The sequence below is a fragment of the Bombus terrestris genome, chromosome 9 (genome assembly GCF_910591885.1).
Source record: "Bombus terrestris chromosome 9, iyBomTerr1.2, whole genome shotgun sequence".
Lineage (NCBI taxonomy): Eukaryota > Metazoa > Arthropoda > Insecta > Hymenoptera > Apidae > Bombus > Bombus terrestris.
The window spans coordinates 15,851,277-15,872,283 of record NC_063277.1 but is presented as its reverse complement, the minus strand read 5'-3'; the positions used below and the strand labels follow the sequence as shown (position 1 = coordinate 15,872,283).

General features: G+C 39.1%; 2 protein-coding genes across 5 annotated transcripts in view; one reads left to right on the top strand and one right to left on the bottom strand.

Annotated features, from left to right (window-relative positions):
- LOC100651408 overlaps positions 1–21,007 on the top strand; it is a 79,407-nt gene that overhangs the window by 57,675 nt on the left and 725 nt on the right. The window contains exons 1-8 of one of the 4 annotated variants that reach the window (XM_048408932.1): positions 8,593–8,803; positions 8,946–9,058; positions 9,221–9,385; positions 15,783–17,219; positions 18,042–18,542; positions 18,769–19,016; positions 19,271–19,841; positions 20,537–20,756. In XM_048408932.1, coding sequence (XP_048264889.1) covers positions 18,042–18,542; positions 18,769–19,016; positions 19,271–19,841; positions 20,537–20,756 — 1,540 coding nt within the window. In that variant the 5' untranslated portion in view covers positions 8,593–8,803; positions 8,946–9,058; positions 9,221–9,385; positions 15,783–17,219. Of the gene's footprint in view, positions 1–8,592; positions 8,804–8,945; positions 9,059–9,220; positions 9,386–10,084; positions 17,220–18,041; positions 18,543–18,768; positions 19,017–19,270; positions 19,842–20,536; positions 20,757–21,007 lie in introns of those variants that run through there. The other 3 variants (XM_012312118.3, XM_048408933.1, XM_020864513.2) reach the window with 3 other exon arrangements.
- On the bottom strand, positions 7,492–10,696 carry LOC100651288. Its single transcript, XM_048408488.1, has 5 exons — positions 10,406–10,696; positions 9,333–10,084; positions 8,683–8,787; positions 8,429–8,608; positions 7,492–7,579 (listed from the first exon to the last, which is right to left on the bottom strand). Exons 1-5 carry the CDS (start codon positions 10,694–10,696, stop codon positions 7,492–7,494), a joined length of 1,416 nt encoding a protein of 471 aa, XP_048264445.1.

Genomic DNA, 21,007 nt, shown 5'->3' with positions numbered 1-21,007 from the left:
AATGATCTATCAGCATAAGTCATTGAAATCCTCCTCAGTGATGCTCACTACGTTGTTACACGTATATATACGTTACTATAACGATGTTAATTACATGAACATGTTGTTCACGTAATTAGACTAATAGCCGTTTGGTAGTTCTCACCTTCCCCACATTATTTTTCATTACATTTTTACTTGCTTTTAATTTCACATATATCCGATTGCTGCGACGTACGACAAAGATTACCATCGTTATTAAGGTCAGTAGCATGAATTACAATGGCGATAGGAAAATTCTCCACTCCAATCGGTTCTTCCACGTTCCTCCGCCACTTTCTCCTCACGAGCGTTCCGTAAAATGCACGAACAGCTGTGCAAGGTTTCGCAGACCAGGGTTTGGCGAACAGAGAAGAGGAGAGGAGAGGGAAGGTGAGTTCGCGAAACTTTGAGACAGTGGCCGGTCCGGTTTTCAAGTTCACGAACGGCGCGACGGGGCCAAACCGGAAGAGACGTCGTTGAAGCGGCGGCGCGCCGAGTTCAGAGACCTGCCAGTGAAAGTCCATCGATTCGATGAAGACGACGAAGAAGAGGATCGTCGCGTCGGTGCATGGCCGCGTAATCTCCTGTCCATTACTGAATTTTTAAATAACACACACTTTGCAACTCGACTTTTATGAAAATTCGCCTTGCAGATAACGAAAGATTAGATGTATTTTTAATAACCTTGATCGTTTTCGATTAGATTGTCCGAAGAGTGTCTTTCTGTCGAACGTTGTGATCTTTATTTTAATAGAACAAAATGGATCATACGTAATTCGATAAAATAGTATAAAAGGGAAAATGTTGTGCGTCTATTGTTTCCTCATAAAACGAAAGAAACTTTCCGGACGACCTAATACGAAAGATCGGATTTTTTACTTCCTTAACTTTTAATTTCACGCACGTTGCTTCCTTTTTTTCCTCAATGACCAATTTTTAGCTTAGATATATTTCCGATTATGTTTTGACATAGAAACGTTTCGCTACAAATCCTTTGTATTTTTACAATATTTTATTTTTGCAAGCTTTTTTGAATGAAAAAGTTTCGTCTTGAAAAGTGTACCAGCAATTCATTTTCCATGCTGCAATAAAGCAAGCACAATAAACTTCTAAAAATGATTGTTCGATCTAGAAATCTATGCGTCACTTTCACGCTATAGAATATATTTTCTACTTGTTTGTTATTTTGTAATTGCCAAAGGCAGATGCGAAACGGAGACAAGAGAAAAATTCAATGAACGATTTGTAAGCAGTTTGATCGAACATGAACTCTAATGCTAATGGGTAACACTCGCGTCATATGAAACGCGTCAGCGATATCTGATTACATCGATCCATTGGTTGAGGATCATTAGTCTCATTTGCATGTCGGTAGATTGGCATGCGGATAAATGACTATGATATACCACTAGTAGTAGTACAATGGCCAAATTCTATGAACACGGATATACTTATATTCGAGATTGCTAATTAAAAGCTACATATTTATCTCAGGATATCGTAAAACTCATTTTGAAATTCAATTATCGTAAAATTCTATTACTCAATGAATCCTTTACTATAGACAATTCGTGAACTATACAAGTGAATCCGGTTGGAATTTGCTATTAGAAATTTATACAAACGTTATGTTTTATTAATGAACGATACTATAGTGATGTAATATAGTATTCTAAAATATAGTTATCATAAATAAGTCGAAATGTAAATGAACGTTCTTATAGGTTCTCGTGTTTCCATTTTTGTGGTAAGAGTTTTATAGAGAATTCCAGATTTTTTCAGCCAAACTCAGGAAGAAAAAGTTATTGTACGAACGTGGAACGTTTAAAATTTTACCAAAAGGTTATAATAAAAATACAGAACGAGAGAGTGGACTTTGATTACTACGCCGATAGAACTCGAATCACGAAACACGATCAATATGATTGATCTATTCGAGAACATAAATAGTACGAAGATCGTTTCGACAATCCTATACACTTCACGTATTCTTTTTTCTATGCAAATAATCTCCTCCTATAGTAATAAAGTATACTTCGACTTAAACTTCGCCCTCGGGCTAAATTTCATTTCGAGGTATCGAAAATTTGTGTCCCATTTCTGTATCCTCTGACGTCTATATTCTACGTCGTACACTTCACAGATGTCACGTGCGTATAAAACGTATTATTCTTTTATTACATAGCTAAATAATCACCAAACCATGGTTTTTTATGGAAAATTTAAAGATATAAAAATTCATAGAGTACTCGTCGATGAACGATGAAACGAATCACTGTCTCGGATCTGTTCTCTTAATTATTTGCATAAAAACACGAATTTGCATAAATACCCGTAGTCTAGCAATCACCTACAAGTCTATATCATAGTCATTCAGTTATGTAGAATCGATGCTGAGAAACTTGGCCAGCTAACAGGTGGCTGGTGTCATTAACTGCTCTCCCTTTCGTATTTTACCGCCGTCTCTGGCTCTTGGTCATGTAAATGATTACACGGCATAGTCTCGGCAAACCGAGAATAGAACTCCGAGTGCTGCGTTTTACTTTCCTCGCCGCCCTTGAACAGCGAAAGTCGACGAATTTCCTGCATACCGTGACTCCGGCATTGCCACGGTACGATCATTTCCATAAATGCTGCACACATTCCGGAAGGTCGAGAAAGATCGCAGTCATATCTCGCCGAGCTAGGAAAACGATCGGCTACTTTCTTTTTCTCACAAAGCCCGCTTAAACGATTTACAAGCTGCCAACGACGATTCGTTTACTTTAGAAAATTTATCGAGACACCGACATACTTTTTCGTGTGCTCTTTTTCAGAAATTATACACCGTGTACCTTTCGTACCTTATTTACCGTGTACCTCACTCGTTGGTATCTTATGGTTACAGGTATCGAGCCGATAAGCAGATTCACGTCCTTCGATAGAATTTCGCGTCCTCGTGCCATTAAGAATTATAGACGCGTACGATCGTGATCGTTTCCATTGTGTTGGATACGATCCACGATGGCCTCGTTGGTTTTCCAATATCGCTCAGTGTCTGTTGCGCGTTCGTTTTCCTTGACACACCTCGAAGATGAGCCTACGCGTCGTCATAGTTAACGACCCACGCCCCAAAGAGCGCTGTTCGCAGGCGTTGAAACATATGCGTCACAGTTCAGAGGATGATGGTTCAGAAACGTTCTCACCAATCGGCAAAGGGTCTGCGATGGCTGTTAAGGAAGATGCCCCGTTAGCGGAGAAAGCTGGATGAAAGTGAAAGTGTCGGACGCGGGATCGAGCATCGAGCATTTTGAGAATTTTCTGGGTCGTTGACGCGCATGTAGATCGATAGTTAAAAATCGATAGACAAATTTCTTCTTTCGCAATGCGTGTCTCTTGCGATCATTAAATTTTTTGCCGATTGTTACGCGTTTACAGGAAGTTTGAAAGCGCAAAGGTGTACAGATTGCGCGTAACACGAATTTTCTACCTAAGTTCTATCTTTTTCTATTATATTTTGGGAAATATCAAAAAATCCGTGGTCTAGCGATTAGTAACTGATAAACGTAAATAATAATCCAAATAAATTTAAGTTTTTCGCTCCTGTTCTTATTTTTTGGAGTACCCGTGTTTCAAGTTTCTCGAGACTTTTTACAAATTTCTTTGCGAGCGAAGTAAATGTTTGTTAATGTCCCTGTGGGAGGCGTTAATCTTTCTCGTTTTCCATATTCATCGACAACTGAACGTTTAATTTTCACGCATCGATTTAACACGTACGACAGCCGTTTCCACTTACCATTTTGATATCGTAAAAATGGGACAGCTAATAAACACGCGGCACGGAACACCTTAACGAGCATAATGATTCTTTCATCTTTTTCAAATTGATCCGACCTTCGCAATAAGATGGAGCAAAACCCCGCAATCTCGAAAATTACACCACTTAATATAGCACCCGTAATTTCGTGTAAAGAATCCACAGTGGAAATGAAACTTAAGTAAATAACACGCCAGAGTTTCTTATACGATGATAATCATTATCGTAATTATGTATAATAATTATTAGTGAATCTGTTTCCAGTTTCTTCTATTTCATAGCGTTCGAATATAGTAATCTGTCGATATTAAGATTCGTTCCAATTCTCAAGGAATGGACATTATTACCTTCTCGTGATTATTAAAAAAAAGAAAAGGGGACAATGGGCGTTTTTATATAAATACGTTCTCGGTCATACGTGAACAGAAATTTTTGCACAAATTTATAGGTCTCGAGACACGGTGTAACTTTTACTTTTTTCATATTTTAAATCATTTACGACATTTATAAGCGTCTACGTAGAAGAATCGGTTCGAATAAAAGAGTTGATTTCTCTTTTATAGTGAGAAACGAACAAATTGTGGCTAAATTCTCAGGCAGGTCTGATGAACACTTGTGCAAAGTTTCATCAAAATTCCTTATTAATGATTTTCTTAACGTACAACTTACTTTTCGATATAAGCCATTACCTGAATCTTACAAATTATGCGTCTTCTCAAAATTCAAGATGCACGAAATAATCCGTAAAATGCTTCATTTTCTTAAAGTATTTAGCTTACTATTAGGTGGTCCGAAAAGTTTCTTTCGTTTTATAAGGGAATAATGGATGCATTACATGGACATTTTCCGTTTTATATTATTTTATCGAATTACGTATGAACCGTTTTGTTCTATCAAACTCAAGATCACAACGTTCGACAGATTAAAAAAGTGTCTGTAAAAAAAAGACGCTTTCCGGACAACCTAATATATAAAATTACCGTTACCAACGTATTACCTTAAGTATCGATCTTAAAAACGGTCCGTTTTCACAACGTTCGATCTACTTCGATAATACAATTCACCGATCTTAGGGAGTAAGCATCGATCTTGACATTCGATATTTAACGATCAATTATCTCCGATTCTTCCAATTAGAATTTCTAAAATTTCGCCAAACGATCAAATTCTACGGCAATAAAACGAGGTGAAAGAAGAAACGATCAGATCCCTTTGCGAACGCTGTAGTCGCAAATTTCCAGAAATCATTTTCCCGTGTCTTCTTGACCATCCCATCGTACGAAAGTCAGTGATCTCGTTAACACAGTTCTCGCAACGATAAGAAATCGCCATAAGTATCGAGGGAATATCCGCATCCGGCGCGATCACCGGAAACTCCATGTCTGCTCGTCGGTTTTTTACCAGCTCGTCGACTCGTCGAGGATAACCTCGTCAGAAGTAGAACCGTCGATAAAAAGTGGCTCACTTTCGTTGCCATTCAAACGCGATCTTACGATCACATGAGCCACCGCAAGACGGTGGACGACGTTCCGCGAAAGTGTGTTTATTAGGAAAGAGGCTAGGGTAATTAGAGATAAGTGCGCGTAATTGGCTGGACTTTCTTTCCACGGTTGTCCGTCCCTCGAATAAAACGTTTTACTTCTGAATCGACACGCGCTGGAATTCTGCTCTTTGTTTTATCTTTGCTCCTTGCTTTGTTGCGTATGTGGCGCGTGTGTGCCATTAATTGGACACGATGACGATCGTGGGAAATGGAAGATCGGTTTCACTCACGTACTGGTATTCTGTACGTCGGCTTTTGTATGGATGGTTAAGCGTCGTGGAAATATTATACGCGCGGTTGAATTTACTTCAGCGCGATCGAATATATAAGAAGAATTCGTCGTTTTATGAAATTTACGACGGTACAACTTACAAAGTAAAGTTATACCAATTTTCGTGTAAACGAGATCGTCGGTGTCACATTGATTAATTTAACGTCGAAGTTGGATGTTGTAGCAGAGTTCGAAAGAGATACGATAAGTCGTTTATTCGATTAACAGAAATTCATGTTGACTATCGAATGGATAATTAAGTGAAAGGGCGTTGATTAAAGGAAACGAAGATATGTTTTATCGTATCCAGCGAAGCAGACTGTCATTAATCAATCGTTCAGGATCGTACGGTGATCCACGCTGGTCTTTCTTGCATTCCTCAAGTGAAAATGGAGAAGCAAATCGGTCGACCCGAAATTCGAGTCCCACCCGGTATTTTTCAGCCCTGGACGCGCCTCAACCGATCGATGACTTTTTCCATCGTTCGATCTTCCAGTTAATTTCTAGTTAAAGCATGATGTTTCTCAAAATTCGCTTCTCCATAAAACGCCGAATAATTTCAAATTACGAAGATTGAGAAAAAGAATTGAAAATGATAAAAAATTGAGACGAACAGGATGATTTTCGTGAATTGGTTGAGGTATTGGTACTCGAGACGCGTGTGAAAGCTCGTTGCACTTGCCGATAACCCGTATCTCGTCGCAGGGACATAAATTCCGGACTCGAACTGGCATAGAATATTGTCGACCCACTTATACACTGTGACTACTTTCACTTGCGCCGAAGAGAAGCGCACTCGCACCAACAATTCCCGAATAATCCTTTCATCCGGTCGTGGTGCCCTTGTTCGGTGAAGCTTTGGTCACTTTCATCGACGCTCGAGCAAAGGAACGTGTTATAGCTGGTGATACAAACTAATCGGAGTGTATACTAATTCGTTGTACAAATATTTCAATTTAAAATATTGCTGTAAAATGTGAGACAGATCAGTTCGATTTCCGAGTGGTTATTGATACATATTGATCGAGGATTGTTAAAATTTCTTTTTTAATACAATTAAATATATCATCGTTGAATGATAATATTAGGTTGTCCGAAAAGTTTCTTTCGTTTTATGAGGAAATAATAGACGCACAATATTTTTCGTTTTATGTTATTTTGTCGTAATAGCGTATGATCCATTTTGTTCTATCAAAATAAAAATCATAATATTCAACAGATTAGATTTCATGTTTGTATAAAGATGTATCGTTGTAAAAGACGTGTCTGTGAAAGAAAGACACTTTCCGGACAATCTAATACATTTTGTAATCGAAACACGTGAATAGAAAATTAAGAAATTGGTTTGTACACGTTGGCAATTTGACGGAGTTGAATTGAAAAGAATCGAAATATTTATAAAATTGACAAAAATATTGTACGCCAAGAGTATTTTATTCTTGAAATAATCCAATGGAAATTCAGTAAGGAAAAAGTATCGAATTATTGAAAATATAAATATGATATTCTTAGAAGCAAAATGGGCAGAATAATAATTTGCTGTTCCCAGTTTTTGTCTAATTATAAAAATTCAGATTACACCAATAATCTCGAGGTTACGGTTATTTTCGAATGATAGAAACATTAATCGACGTATAAAGAGTCGGAATGGTAGCAGTAATTACTTAGCAGCTACTTTCTGCTAGGTTTCTACGAGTCCGTTTCTGTGTCTTATTTTTAATACGATCGCTCGGAGAAAGTTAAACATTAGCAGGTTTCAATTTTTCACCGTGAAAATTGCTCACATCCGCGATTATAATGCAGGGAATCACTGTTACCCTCGTCCGGTTCTATATTTTTCAACGCAAATTAAAGAAGAGATTAACAAAGGACGTTGGTACAATCCTTTTTCTTCACCGCCTCGAAAACATCGTGAAGTCCGCTTTCTTTCGCCATTGTTGTCGATGTTCTAACAATAAAAAAAATCCATTACATCGAAGCACAACGATACAGTTAAGAATTTATAAATAATTTTCAAATTTCTAAAAATGGAATAAAAGAGAAATTTTATCTTCTTCATATTTTAGAAATCGTTGGAAAAAGTTGGAACGGTTCTTTACCAGTAAATTATCTCTTCTTCTTTTATTTATTCCTTTGTTTTTGTTTTTTTGTTTTTTTTTTTTATTCGGTACGCAGAGAAACAAAAATTGTCTCCGAACGGATAACTCAAGCGCGTTTTAAACATCGCCTTCGCTGTTCCACTTTTCTAATTGCATAGACACCATTAACTGGCTGACAAGCTATTAAAAATCCACTGATGAATCGGCTCAGAGTAAACGAGCCACGTTTTGCAGAGCTAATAAAGCGATTTTTAACCTACTAAACGTTATGCTTACTATCACTTGTCGCTGCTTCTTAGTTTACAGGTTTTCAAGAATTCTACACAAGTCTTGCAAACACGATTATAAACGAAATCGTTCGATATTTCGCTAAATTCTATTTTTAATTCTCGCAATGTGAAATTTTCCCGATATTCTGTTCGCAACTTTCCAAATAATTGAAGAATTATACAGTGAACGATTTACAAGAACTCGTAGACCGTTCTCACGACTAAAATTACATTTCACGTTTTTCTATGCGTCTTGAAAACTTTCCACTCAAATTTACTCCAAACGATTAAACAATTATCCAATCTCCAGTTAATATACATAAATAACGACATAAGTTTCACGATCACAAGTATAAATAAAATTACTCGACCTTTGCCCAAAATCCTGTTCTTCCATTTATTCTTAATTTTTAATAATCGGACAATTACCTTGTCGCCAGGTTCCATAAAATGTTCTGCAACACGGTGGATCCAGCGTCACCGCCAGCCAAGATCATATCACAGATGGATCTCTCCTCGCAGTCGTTGAAGGGATCCGTGAATCTCGCATGTTTGTGTTCCACTGGAAGGTCAGCGACCCTCCACTTGGACAAAACGATGTTAGGCTGGCTAAAGGGTTTCGTTCGTGATTAGAATTCCAGTAGACACGCTTCTGGAGCGGAAAAAAACGAAAGTGCACTCACGTAGTATTGTCGACCTTTACCACATTTGGAGTTAGAGCAGCTATGAGCAGACCGAGAGGCAGAATAGCGCCGATCAGGTGGAAGATCTTCTTCCAGGAGGACACTCTGTGAAGAGAATCTCGTGAGCGAATAATATCTTTGAAGTATTGGGTTGGCAACTAAGCGATTGCGAATTTTGTCATTACCACCTAATGACACTTAGTTGCCAACCCAATAACAAAGCAGCTATTTTGACGTATTCAGGAATTTTGGTATTGTTGCAGGGACTGAAAGCAGAACAATAATTTAGGCGTGGCAAAACTGACGGATAAACAAAGGTACAAGTGTACTATTTCTCATGAAAAAGATATCCGCTGGAAACGATACAGTTCTCGAGGTATTGTTGCTTTTAATTTTACTTTGAAAATTCTCAGCGCTCGCTCACCTTAACGTGACCATTAGTATTCAGAAAATTTTCATCGCGACGAACATTGATTCACTCTTCACAAACAATATGAATGAAGTTTTGTGATGTCTAAATTATTTTTGGCTATTGCAGTAGAGAATCGCGATTTAAAAGAGATTGGAGAACACGGATCTAGAGGAAAAGTAGCAACTTGCAAGATATTTTCAAAAGCGAAGGAAAAGTGGAAAGTCGACGGAACGCTCACCTTTTCTTAACAGGATAAGACGGACGTTCGTCATTAATAAAATCAACCTGATGGTATCCACGGTGTGGCTGATAAATAGGATAAGGATACTTCCTAGTTGTGAGAAACGACGACTCCTGAACATAGACCACCCCGTTACTCGGCTTTCTGAATAACTCGAAATTTTGTAGATTTGACTGTTGCTGATTCTGATGATCGTAAAATCCAGTATAATGTGATATCTTTAAAGGATCAGCGTTTAGTTCCGGTTTTGAAAAGCTTCCCCCGTGTTTCTCAATTTCACCCTGAAATTTTGACGGTTTTCCCCAAACGGTGGACGTTTGCTGTTCGAAAATAGGCTTCTCTAAATTCTGGAAGATCTGTTGGTCCGTGGAATCGTACTGCGCCCCCATATTTTCCGTAACCGAATGCGAGAACTGTTGATGGAAAGCTTGATCCTTCGAAGAGTCGTCGTATTCGACTCTGACAGCGTCCAACCCATCGTCTTGAAATTTGACGTAGCCATTCTGCGTCGTCTCATCTTTCTTGCTCTCTTCGGTTGGTGCAACGACAGTTTCGAATAAATTCCGATAAGAATTCTCTGGATTACCAGCCTGAAGAGTTTGCGGAGTCTTTGCCGTAGGCTGGTAGACTATTTGGAAATCTTTTAAATGTTGGTGATACGAGCCAGGATCCACTCCATTGTCGAAGTTGAAATGATGAACAGCGTTGAAGGGTACATTGCTGATTCTGGATTCCTTAATTTCACCTATGTAGAAAAATTGTTAAGTGTAGCATCGAATGGTTCGTTGAATATTAGAATTACGAATATAGCGACAGATAAGTTTCCGTTTGTTGCGATAAGAACAAAGTGGAAATATAAAGATCGAAGGATTAAAGATGGGTTGAAGAACTCACACGCACGACGCTCGATTATCTCAATCAAATTTACACGTGACCGCCATACAACCCAATTCACACGCGCAACAATCTATACTCACTTGCTATCGATAAACATCCGTTCGATTCACTATCGTTTCGCACGAATCTTTCGCTCAAACTCTCTGTTCCGCATTCACTCAAAATTACGATACCACACCTAGATGTACACTGGGTCTGAATTCTCTGGAAATGTTTTTCCTGGCATTGATGGACAGTGTCAGCTTCTGGTAGGTCTGCACAGTTGTGGCGGACTCTGTGGTCGTCGCGGATTCCAACGAAAATTGGTCTTCGGTGGAGGACTCCTCGACGAATTCTTCCACTGGCTTCACCGCCTCGTTTGGAGTCAGGTTGCTCGATTTTGCGTGATCCTTCGCCCGAACTGAGCTTACGAACAGCAACAGGACGAAGAATAAGAGTTTCGTCGTAATAATCTGTCGATCCATTCTGCGTTGGCGTATTTCGTAGAACGAAAGATGGTGGATGTGTTTAAGATGTTCTACAGCGGTGTGTCTGTTGCACTAAACAGGATCTTCGGCGATTCGGCGTCTTTAACACGCGAGAAACTAGAGTCGACGTGTTCTCTAAAAAGCGTGAAGGTGAAATTCGTCTCTTAATCATCAGCCTTACTCCAATTGCCGTTGACAAAGTACTCGTTTAGTTCCAGCTGAGGCGTGGGCGAAGGGGACGCTGCAGAAAGATTTCGACAACGTATTCTTGCGACACTTTGGTGTCTAAAATTAATTGTACAGAAGGTTTCATTTATAGCACGAATTCTGGTAGCCTGTTGCTCTAAGACACAAGTCATCCGGTATGTTCCCATTCGCTCAAGTTCACCAACTCGTTTCAGAACGAACAGAAAAACGTTTCACTCTATCATTGCACCGTTTGCCGAACGATTTATCAAACGTACTGCATTATTCCTGAGTCACCCTATACGTAAGATATACAAAGCTACATCTTTGTTAAATTATCACGTCGTTAACATCGAAATACACCATTTATTATTAACGACGAGGTAAATTACTTTGAGCGTAGAAATGTTTCTTATCGTTTCTATCAACTTTTGACTATTTGCATTTCTATCAAATCATTAGCATCGCGTACGATACGAATATCACAAATATCTTGTAATTTCTACATACAGGGTGGTGCGCGAATCGGTAGCCACGATATTTCAAACACCAGATAATTTGGCAACAGAAACGAGAGTTAATCGGTAAAAGGAAAACCTAAACTACTTGTATCGGCATTTGTAGCCACCTGAAAACGCGCTAACTTTTGGTTCAAAACATTTCACGTGGAAATGTAGAAAGGAAATGAAAAATCGTAGCGACCGGCCACCCAATATATTTTCAAACTTTACTTCAATTCGTTTCATCTACTAATTACTCTACTTTGTATACTTTATTTATACTTTCTATATCTTCGAATTGCCCGAATGGATCCATCGAAATCCGCGGTCTATTCGCAAAGGATAACCATAAGCGTTCGAGTATTCTCGCGAACCTGTGTAAGTAAGTTCATCGTCAAAACGTTCATCGGCGGTAGTTTCTAGACGATCAGATAATTACAATTGTCAGCAGCTTGTCTTCTCTCTGCTTAATACTTGTTTTCATTATCGGTACGTTAACATCTTGGCGAGGTCGGAACGAAAGTGGCCGGAAAAATAAGGAAGAAAGAACAACCGCGAAAGGGGATAGCCTAGATGTCGGGACGATATTCACGCATCGACAACCAGTTTCCATGGAAAGTACACTTTGGAATAACGAAAGGTTTTTAACGTCGAGAACGCGTGTTAACGCGAGAAGTCACGAAACTCATAGAATAGACCCACGTAACCGACCACGTTATGTCGGATTTCTCGGATGGATTCTGGGACACTTTTCACGCTGGCCGCATATAAAACCTGCAATGAAAGAAATAATCGTTTAACGCGTTTCCCGGCTACACTTTTCCCTGGTTTCACCGTTGCTCGCTCGTTAAGTCGTGGAACGATTAACGATGTATCTCGACATTTTCACGATCAATTAGGCAATCTTTCAGATACTACAACTTTGTCTATACCTTGTGTTCGTAGTTTCGTAGGATTATCGGCTTATTGGATTGTGCACGTGTGAAATTTTCTAACGATTCTATACGTGGCTATAGCTTACGATTACGACGGTTCTATCGGGCTGTAAAAGTCGTTCGTAAGTGGATTTAACATTTTCAAGTCGTCTTATCTCTCAGACGCTAAAACTCTCGAGCTTCGAGTATTATTCATTTTATTATACTCGTAGTATATTATACTGGCAGTGAAACGTGGCTATAAGAGAGCTGGTGATTTTAGTAGGTTAGAAGATTCATCCAGAGATGGATGTGAAATTTTAAAATCTCCGATTTTATCCCTACCGCGAAAGAATGATATTTTCAGAAACGTCAATCTTCTGTGATTCTGCTATCGAAATATCCATAGATATAAGTTCCTTTAATTAATAAATAAAGTAAATAAAATAAGTAAATATTCAACCAAATCAATTAGAACGATTCGACCATGAAATAATAAAAGTAAGTCGTGGTGTTGGCGAATGAGACGAAGAGGTTGAAGGATAAGTGTCGTAACCAGGGACAGGAAGTCGATCGGTAAAACAAATGGATCGTTAAGGAAGAAACCGACCAGCTGGTTGGATTTCTACGGGTGAGGCGTAAAATAGGAAGGAAAAATGTTTTATTACACGGCTTCACGGAATCTGAGCAAAGAGCGGAAAGGGGTGAAAAGACTTTCTAAGGCGAGTTTTATCAGCGAGCGGCGAGAGTCTGGCCTTGTTTCAAACAGAGGTCAAGTCGTGCCCAGGAACTGGTTAAAGCAGATGTTAGATACAAGATAAACCTGTACAATAGCAATCCCATGCACGACTTCTTCGTGTCCGAATAGTCATCGTGACTGTCGCCTTTTAATTAACATTCGTCTGAAACTTTCGTTCCGTTTTCTTTCAAAGATCAATTACACTTCGTAGCTTATATATACGTGTAATTTAATATCTTAAATTACGAGCATAAATCTATTACGATATGCGATAAGAAATATTTATAAGTGATCAGGATTATTGTGGTAAAGTAGAAGCTTTAAGAATTTGTCATTTCGATCGCCGATATCTTATTGCCACATCTTATATTCGATTTATTTATTTGAGAATTTTCTGTCATTTAAAAAAAATTTTAAAAATTATTCTAATTTATTCTATTTGCATTTACAAAATTAACTTGACATACTTTATGCCACAGATACGAGCACATTTATTTGCCGGCTTGACCAACATTGATTCACGTTCGCCAATTTCTAATTACTCTGATCAAAAGACATCTTAATTAATAGATTAAAGCATTCTTTATCAAGGAATCTCATTTTTCTGTATATTAGGCTGAAATAATAATCGCAACTTGTGTTTAACTATCCTCCGTTTAACGGTGGAGAAACTAGTGGAATAATTTTGATCTGTTAACAATTCGTAAGAGATTATTATTTTCGCTAACAGATATAAACATTCGCGAGTCTTTGGTTTTAAAGGGAAACAAGGCCTTTTTGTATTCTATTTAAAATAGTATCAGATAAATTGTTTTTAAACGACAAAAAGAGCTGGAATACTTAAGAAAAATGCCAGAAAAAGGGAACTATGAGTTCCTAGTGTCAATTGATAATTTCTCAAGAATCTCAATCGACAATTTTTCCAGACCAATAGCAAAACGTCACAAATGTTTCATTTACAAATGTTGATCACTTTTTCGTTTCTACGACATTTACAAATTTTCTTCGTTTTCGCTATTTTTGTTCGTGACGTGGTTCCTTCGATGTTTCACAGAATTCTAGAAAAATCCGTCGGTTTATTAAAAAAAACACAGGACACACGACACACGAGTCACGAGTTTCTGCACACGATATTCCCCTTCCGTTTGGGTCGGCCGACAACGAAAGTAGACGATCCCTGCACTTGACAGTCGTCTGTTCTCTCCTTTTTCCAATGCGCGTCCTGCTGCTCGTTTTCGCGGTTATCTACGCCGGAGAACGACCTAATTCCGGTTTCGAGTAGGCCAAGCGACCGCACCGTCAGACCGGAATCGGAAGGGAAAAATCCTGGCTCGTTGCGCGTCCATCGGAAGTCCAATGGAATCGAACGATCTTCGTCTTCGGGATAATACAAAGATTCGTTCGAGTTTCTATCAAATGTTTCGCAGCGTTTCGAAAACTGTTCGAGTTTCTTTAAAAATCATGGAAAATTGCCAACAGCTTAAACTCGAAGTTGCAGTATCTCTCATAGAATGAATTTCCTAATATCAAATTCAAACTTTTGATCTTCTAGCATTTTTCCTTCTTCCATTATATTTTGTATCTTGTATCTTCCATTGTATTTCCATCGCACTTTGTATCATCGGAAAATCAACGTCGAGTCGATGATCCGAGGTTTCACGATCGACCAACGAAGAAAAATCAATTTACTGTTTATCGATCCTATGGAATTTGTTGAAATTCGTAGCGACGCTATAGAAAAATATTTCTAATAGAAATATCTGTAATAAAAAGAGGAAGAAAAGATGGTTCGCAAAATATAAGTGTTTGATGGACCGAGAACGAAGCAGGTAAGAAATTCTCGAAGAGAATCCTGCAGAATCATTGACCTGACCTAAGAAATTCCTGTTGGAAGAAAGAAATTAACGGGAGGTTTGTGGGTCGAGGATGCAAAAATGTGAAAATCCGGGCACGTGGTACGGAAACTGCTCGTAAAACGGAAAACGTTAGAGACGTTTCACTGGCGGAGCAAGGTGGAAGAATTTCATGGTGTGACAAGAGATAAAAAAGGGGAAAAACTCACGGGGTTTCTGTGCCGAGAAAGCGCAAAAACAGCGAAACGATCGACTCCCTCTGACTATAAAACAGCAAGGAATTGGTGATTTATCGAGCATGAACATCGTCATGCTCGTTCCTCTACTCCTTTTTCCCTGTGTCCTTAATCGATGAACGAATTCCATATGGCAAGACGACGAAATTCGCCTGTGAAACAATAGCAAGGGACTTTTATCGACGTTAGCCATCTTTTCCCTCTACTAACTTACCATTGAAAACGCCACTATCAAAGTGGAAGAGCCGCTGAATATATTGAAACTATTTTCATTGCGAATCGATTCACTTTTTAATATCAGAGTTTAATTCTCTGGTTAAAAGGATTCGTCTTGTGCTGCTGTATTTATTAGAAATCCGTGTGAAAGGATTCTTATTATTAGAATCTAATTTTGCTATCGGAAATAACACAATTCTCATTCTCATCTTCGTCATTCTCATCTTTCCATGATCTACGAATTTCTTAACGTTAGGAACTGTTGGGTTGGCAACTGAGTGATTGCGGATTTTGTCAATACCACCTAATGACAAAATCCGCAATTATTTAGTTGCCAACCCAATAGTTTTAGAGTGGAAGGATTATTTTCGCTATCATTTTTGTTAGAAATTTCTTCGAAAATCGATATTATAAATTTAATTTTCTTGTAAATTTGAAGGATCGTTTCAGAGAGTGGCCATTTTCGTTGGAACTTTGTTGATCAAGGTCTTCCTCAACGTCGTCGATACTTTTATGGTCTGAAGGAAGCTCGATAGCGAGTGTCAGTGCGAAGGAACCGGTTTTTAAAGATCGTCGGTCAACAAAACGTATTTACTGGCAAGATATCTATGAATCGACAAGAATTGTTCATTGAGAAAAATGGAGAACGCCGCCAGCGTGAACGGCTGACATTCCGAATCATAACCAGAAAAACCACCGTGCAAAGTAGCCGTTGATTGTCCACGCTGGAAACAATTAGTGCGTGACGAACCCTGGCTTGCTCGCGATTCTATTCGCACCTTGAAGTCAACAAGAGCCGAGGAAACTCTGGAGGAACTTCTGTTCCTTAAAATCCCCTGAAACTTACGAGAAACCTAACACTCGACGTTTTACGATATCCGTTAAAAAGTATGGAAAATTGAAAATTGACGAGCACTGGAAAGCATCGGCGACTTAAAAATTCGTTCTCCTCTTTTCCAAAAAGAAAAACATATTAACCCATTGGCATGGCACTGGTGTCTGTCAAGTAGTTTCGGACATTGTGGCCGTTCCTTATCGATTGAAAGCTTTCGTTCGTTATCGCGTGTCTATGCGATAACCAAACTGCGAATATTTATTTCTACGAAGACAATTTAAAAAACGAAGCGTAGATAGAAGCTGTTTTGTCTACGAAATACTCCAACGACAACTAAATACATCGGGTGGTACTGATAACCGCGTTGTCATGATCCTGGTTTTATCAGCAGAAAGAGGACAAGTGCCGTTGGAGGATAGTAATTCTTATGGAGGAAAAGTAGTGTACGAGGAACGGTCAGCCTGAAAAAGTTATTACGCCGATGATAGGCAACTTGAAAACGTCACCAAACGTAATTTATCGACGAGATGTAAAGCAACGAAACATAGAAAAAAGAAAAGCTACAAGTCGAAACTGCACGAGATGAAGATCTGTGTCAGTTAGCTCGCCAAATCCTCGCGTAGATGCCCAGCTGACAATTATCAGCAGCTAGAAGAACAGAGATACGAGATGAAGAGAAGAATGGTGGACGCGACCGACACGTCCGTTCTCCAGGTGACCAAGCGTACGGAGCGTGGACGAGCTTGTTGCAGCACGTGGTTGCACGAGCGAGACGCAAAATGGACCAGGTGTTCAGGAAGTGGGGACCTGGATTAAAAGCAAACGAGGGCAACGTCTCCGCGACAGAGCCATCTCGGACCTTGAACAGTGGAGGTCGACGCGCGGTTCAGCTACCTTTCGGTTCACGTTGCTTACTTCGTGGTTTCCTAACGGGTTCCTGGCTGCCCTTGGTTCCAACCGATCCTACGATCGTTCGTTGGTTCGCTGCAGCCGAAAGTCGCTGCCAGGATTGCAGAACTTGGACGAAGACCATCGAAAACGGTTAGTGTCGCGAGGTGATTTACTTTTGGTTCTCTATCTTTGACCTTTTTCTTTTTTGTTTGTTATTTTTGGTAGCTTTCGAGCAGATCGGTATTTTTTAGGGGTGGTCCTTTTCGCAACACATTTTTTTTTTTAGGGCAGGATGGTCTTTGGTCTGTTCTTTTTTTTAAATTTAATGCTTCTGTTTGTTTGTAATGCAATGAATGTTTCATGGACCACTCTCGTTTATCTGTAATGACACGATCGATGATTTTTGGTCTCATCTTCTTGCGAATGTTCTATGATAGTTAGCATGGCTCTTCTTATTTGCCATAAGTTAGTTCTTGCGTATTTCGCATTTTTAACTATTTATTAACCGTCACTCTCAAATTTTATTTACAGATTTAATAATCCTAATACTGATAATACTTGATATTCAATTTTTGGAAAGGTACCCATTTATGTCCACGAGATACAACCAACATTCCTATTAATTAAATAAAAGATCCTAAGAAATTTCTGAAAATATTTTTCCCAATAAAAATAAATAAAGAGTGACGTTGTTTCTGAACACCTCGTATACAAAAATTGTCAATGTCTTATTTCCACAAAATACACAAAGGATCCCAATAAATCCCCTAATACGCCTCTTCTAATAACTCCACAGTGAAAATCGTTCCTTTTTTCCTTAAAATATTTTCCACCATGAAAGATAAATAACCAACCTAATCCGTAATAGAGAAAACCCATTTATCTCCTTGTCTACTCGTCACGAACAGATCGATATCCGCAGAAAACGTTTCTAAACCAAAAACGTACCTTCTCTTCATCTTATCCTTGCAGATGGCAGCGAGAGGAGCGATCTGCCTGCTGCTGCTGGTGACATTGACCCTGAGGGGCTCGCAGTGCAACGCAAGATACGTCGCGAAAGTGAAGACAAACGCATCCGAGCTTTTCAGGACGAGGGGGGAAAGTCTGAGGGTACTCGACGGACCGATCGCGGCCACGCGAAGTCCATTACATCAGGAGGCAAAGCCTGTCTTTCAGAACAGCAACCAAAGGATGATCAAGGACTTCCCCAGGAGCGAGGACGAGTCGATTAACGGATTTGAGACGTCCACCTTCAATCCGGACGTGTTGAACAAGTTCCTGGAGGAGTACGCGAGTAAGATCAAGAGCAGCACGGACAAGTATCAAAGATATCCGTTCAGGATCGTGAAACCTGCCGAAGCTCTGTCCCTTGAGGTGGATGATCAAACTACTACACAGTCGACTAATACCAGTTACGATCAAAATATTAAGGACGAGGAGGATACTATAAATTCTACGTCCACTGAAGACGGGGTAAGATAATTAATAAGATTGTTTAAGGGTTGATTAAGTTAATGACGAAGGGTGTAATATCGTGTCATAACAAAAAAAAAGAAAAATCTGGAAAACGTCGTAGATGTTACATTCGTATTTTAATATTGCAATTTTCTATAATCTGAATTTTTCTGGGTTATGAGAGACGAAGATTATAATCGGTTATAGGATTTTTAACCGATTGTTCTGTAATTGACGGTTTCAGTTAAGCGCAACGTTGAACGACACCTTGAAGAGGAACAAGTATTACGGGGCGAATTCGCACGAAGATAGAAATGGTTGGGTTACTTTGGAAGCAATACCATGGTCGAAAAGCAAAATTTCTAAATGGCAAGCGACTCCAAGTACGCAGCGGCCGTGGCCGGAAGTGAAACCATGGGACAAACCGAGCATTGGGAAACCTTGGGCCTCGGATTACTCTATCAGACCAATCTACGAGAACAATAAGCCATGGTAAATTTGCCTGCGATTTTACACTGAAGTCGTTCATTTTCTATTCTCTACATTGTGATTCTAATTGAAGTAAATACCAGACCATCCGTTGAAAGGCTAAATCAGCTTCGTCAGAAATGATAAACATATATTTTCTACTTAACAAGAGATTTAACAAGCCAGAAAGCTTTCAGAAAAGATATTTCATATTGTATAGAATCGAATAACATTTTCAGTTTCTCAAAGCAATTTATACCATCCCGTTCGAATTGCAGGTATGAAAAGCCAAAACCAACTTGGCCAGAGAACACCAACGAGAAACCATGGCAAAAGCCTACAACTCGCCCTGCTTACTATACCGAAAAGCCTGAAGAAACTCAGGCTCAAAAGTGGCCTCCTGAGAGGCCGTCTTGGAACAATTATTCTGACCGTCCAAATAGCGACATAATTACCGACAATCGTCCAGCCAATTTCCCAAGTAACTGGAACAGACCTCAGCCAACGAAACCAAGTTATCAATATTTGGATAGATACGCTGATAAAAACCAAGGAGAGGAGAATAACGATTGGCATGATTTTCCAACGAGATTCGACGATCGTCTACGGCCTTCTACGGAGAGACCAGGATTCTCTCAGTATCAATATGTAAACAATCATCCACAGAGTTATCCCGGAAACGGGGATGGGCAGTGGGTATTGCTGTCCACGAACAGAGGCTACTCCAAGTCCAGACAAAGGTCGATGAAGATAGATTCGATAAGTCAAATACAGAACGTTACTAAGAGCGTGGACAGAAAAGAGGAAGAACCTGACCCAGCGATCGCCGTGGTCACGTCCAAAAGACAGGTTAGGCTAGATGATCAAAGAAGTTTCTGTAATATACTTGGGAAAACGTTCGAGAAAATTTGAGCATAGATTCTTTGGATGTTCCTCGTTAAAATTATTACCCCTTGCTTGTAATTTGTATAAATTATCGATTGACTAAATGACAATTATAACTGTTTTCTTGACTCTTTCGTGTGTGCTCTAGAAGAGGAATGAAATAGAGTTACAGAGTCGACTAAAAGTTGCCTATAATAATAATTGCAATATAATAACTCGCAGAAGGAGGAAAGAGCAATTCTTTCGCTTTTGCGTCATAACTCGCGATTCGTAGCACGTTTATTAATACGTGAGCCAGGCTTGCGTAAACGAAAGATCATTTGCGTGTTTGTGAAACGTAGCTGAGTAATCCCTGAAATTAAATCCCGTGGATAAATCAAGGTTTCATTAGTAAAAACGAGAAATGAAGAAAATAGGATTATTTTACCTAAAATAGAATAGAAGCAAAAAGGAGAATTTTGGAGAAGAGAAAATATTATAACAAAATTCTGTGGTAATTTTTCTTTACAATTGAAGATCCAAAGACATGGGTGAAAAACATGATAGATTTTTTATATTTCTGTATCTCATAGGAGGGCAATTTTGAAATTCTATACGTTATATACATTTTAATATTTAGCGGAAACTGGCAGTCGCTTGATGAAATATCGTTTACCTAGGTCAGGTTGACGGTGTTACCGTCGATCAACGGCACAAATACGACAACATCGCACGGAGGTCTTTTGGAAGTGGAGAAAACCTTCAAGAGCGTGGACCAGAGCCGAAGAGAGTACGAAATGGAGAGGCAAACGGTACCGATGATTCTAAGGAAGAGACCTATCAGAAACACGTTAGGAAATCAAGCATCTAGCTCTGCTGTCTTGGCTGCTGTCGGTGCTGGTAAGTTTGTCGTTTGTTACTAATTTATCTAGCTACCTTGGCGAAGTAGAACATAGGAATTGTCTGTAGGAAATAGAATTAACATGGTGACATAGCAACAATAGTATTGTGCATTTAGAAGCGATTATCTAAAGTAACAGATGGATCAAATTTCTTGAAACGAGACGAAAAGGAACATTGTTATTTATCATGTTCCGTACATGGAAAAGGTTCACGAATTGTGAACTTGAAATTTTGAAGTTTGTAGAATT

Coding starts and splice junctions, on each gene's coding strand:
- LOC100651288 (XM_048408488.1), bottom strand. CDS start 10,696: ATGGATCGACAGATTATTACGACGAAACTCTTATTCTTCGTCCTGTTG. Junction 10,085..10,405: donor CCAGTGTACATCTAGGTGTG/GTATCGTAATTT, acceptor CAATTTTTCTAC/ATAGGTGAAATTAAGGAATC. Junction 8,788..9,332: donor TCTTATCCTGTTAAGAAAAG/GTGAGCGTTCCG, acceptor TTCTCTTCACAG/AGTGTCCTCCTGGAAGAAGA.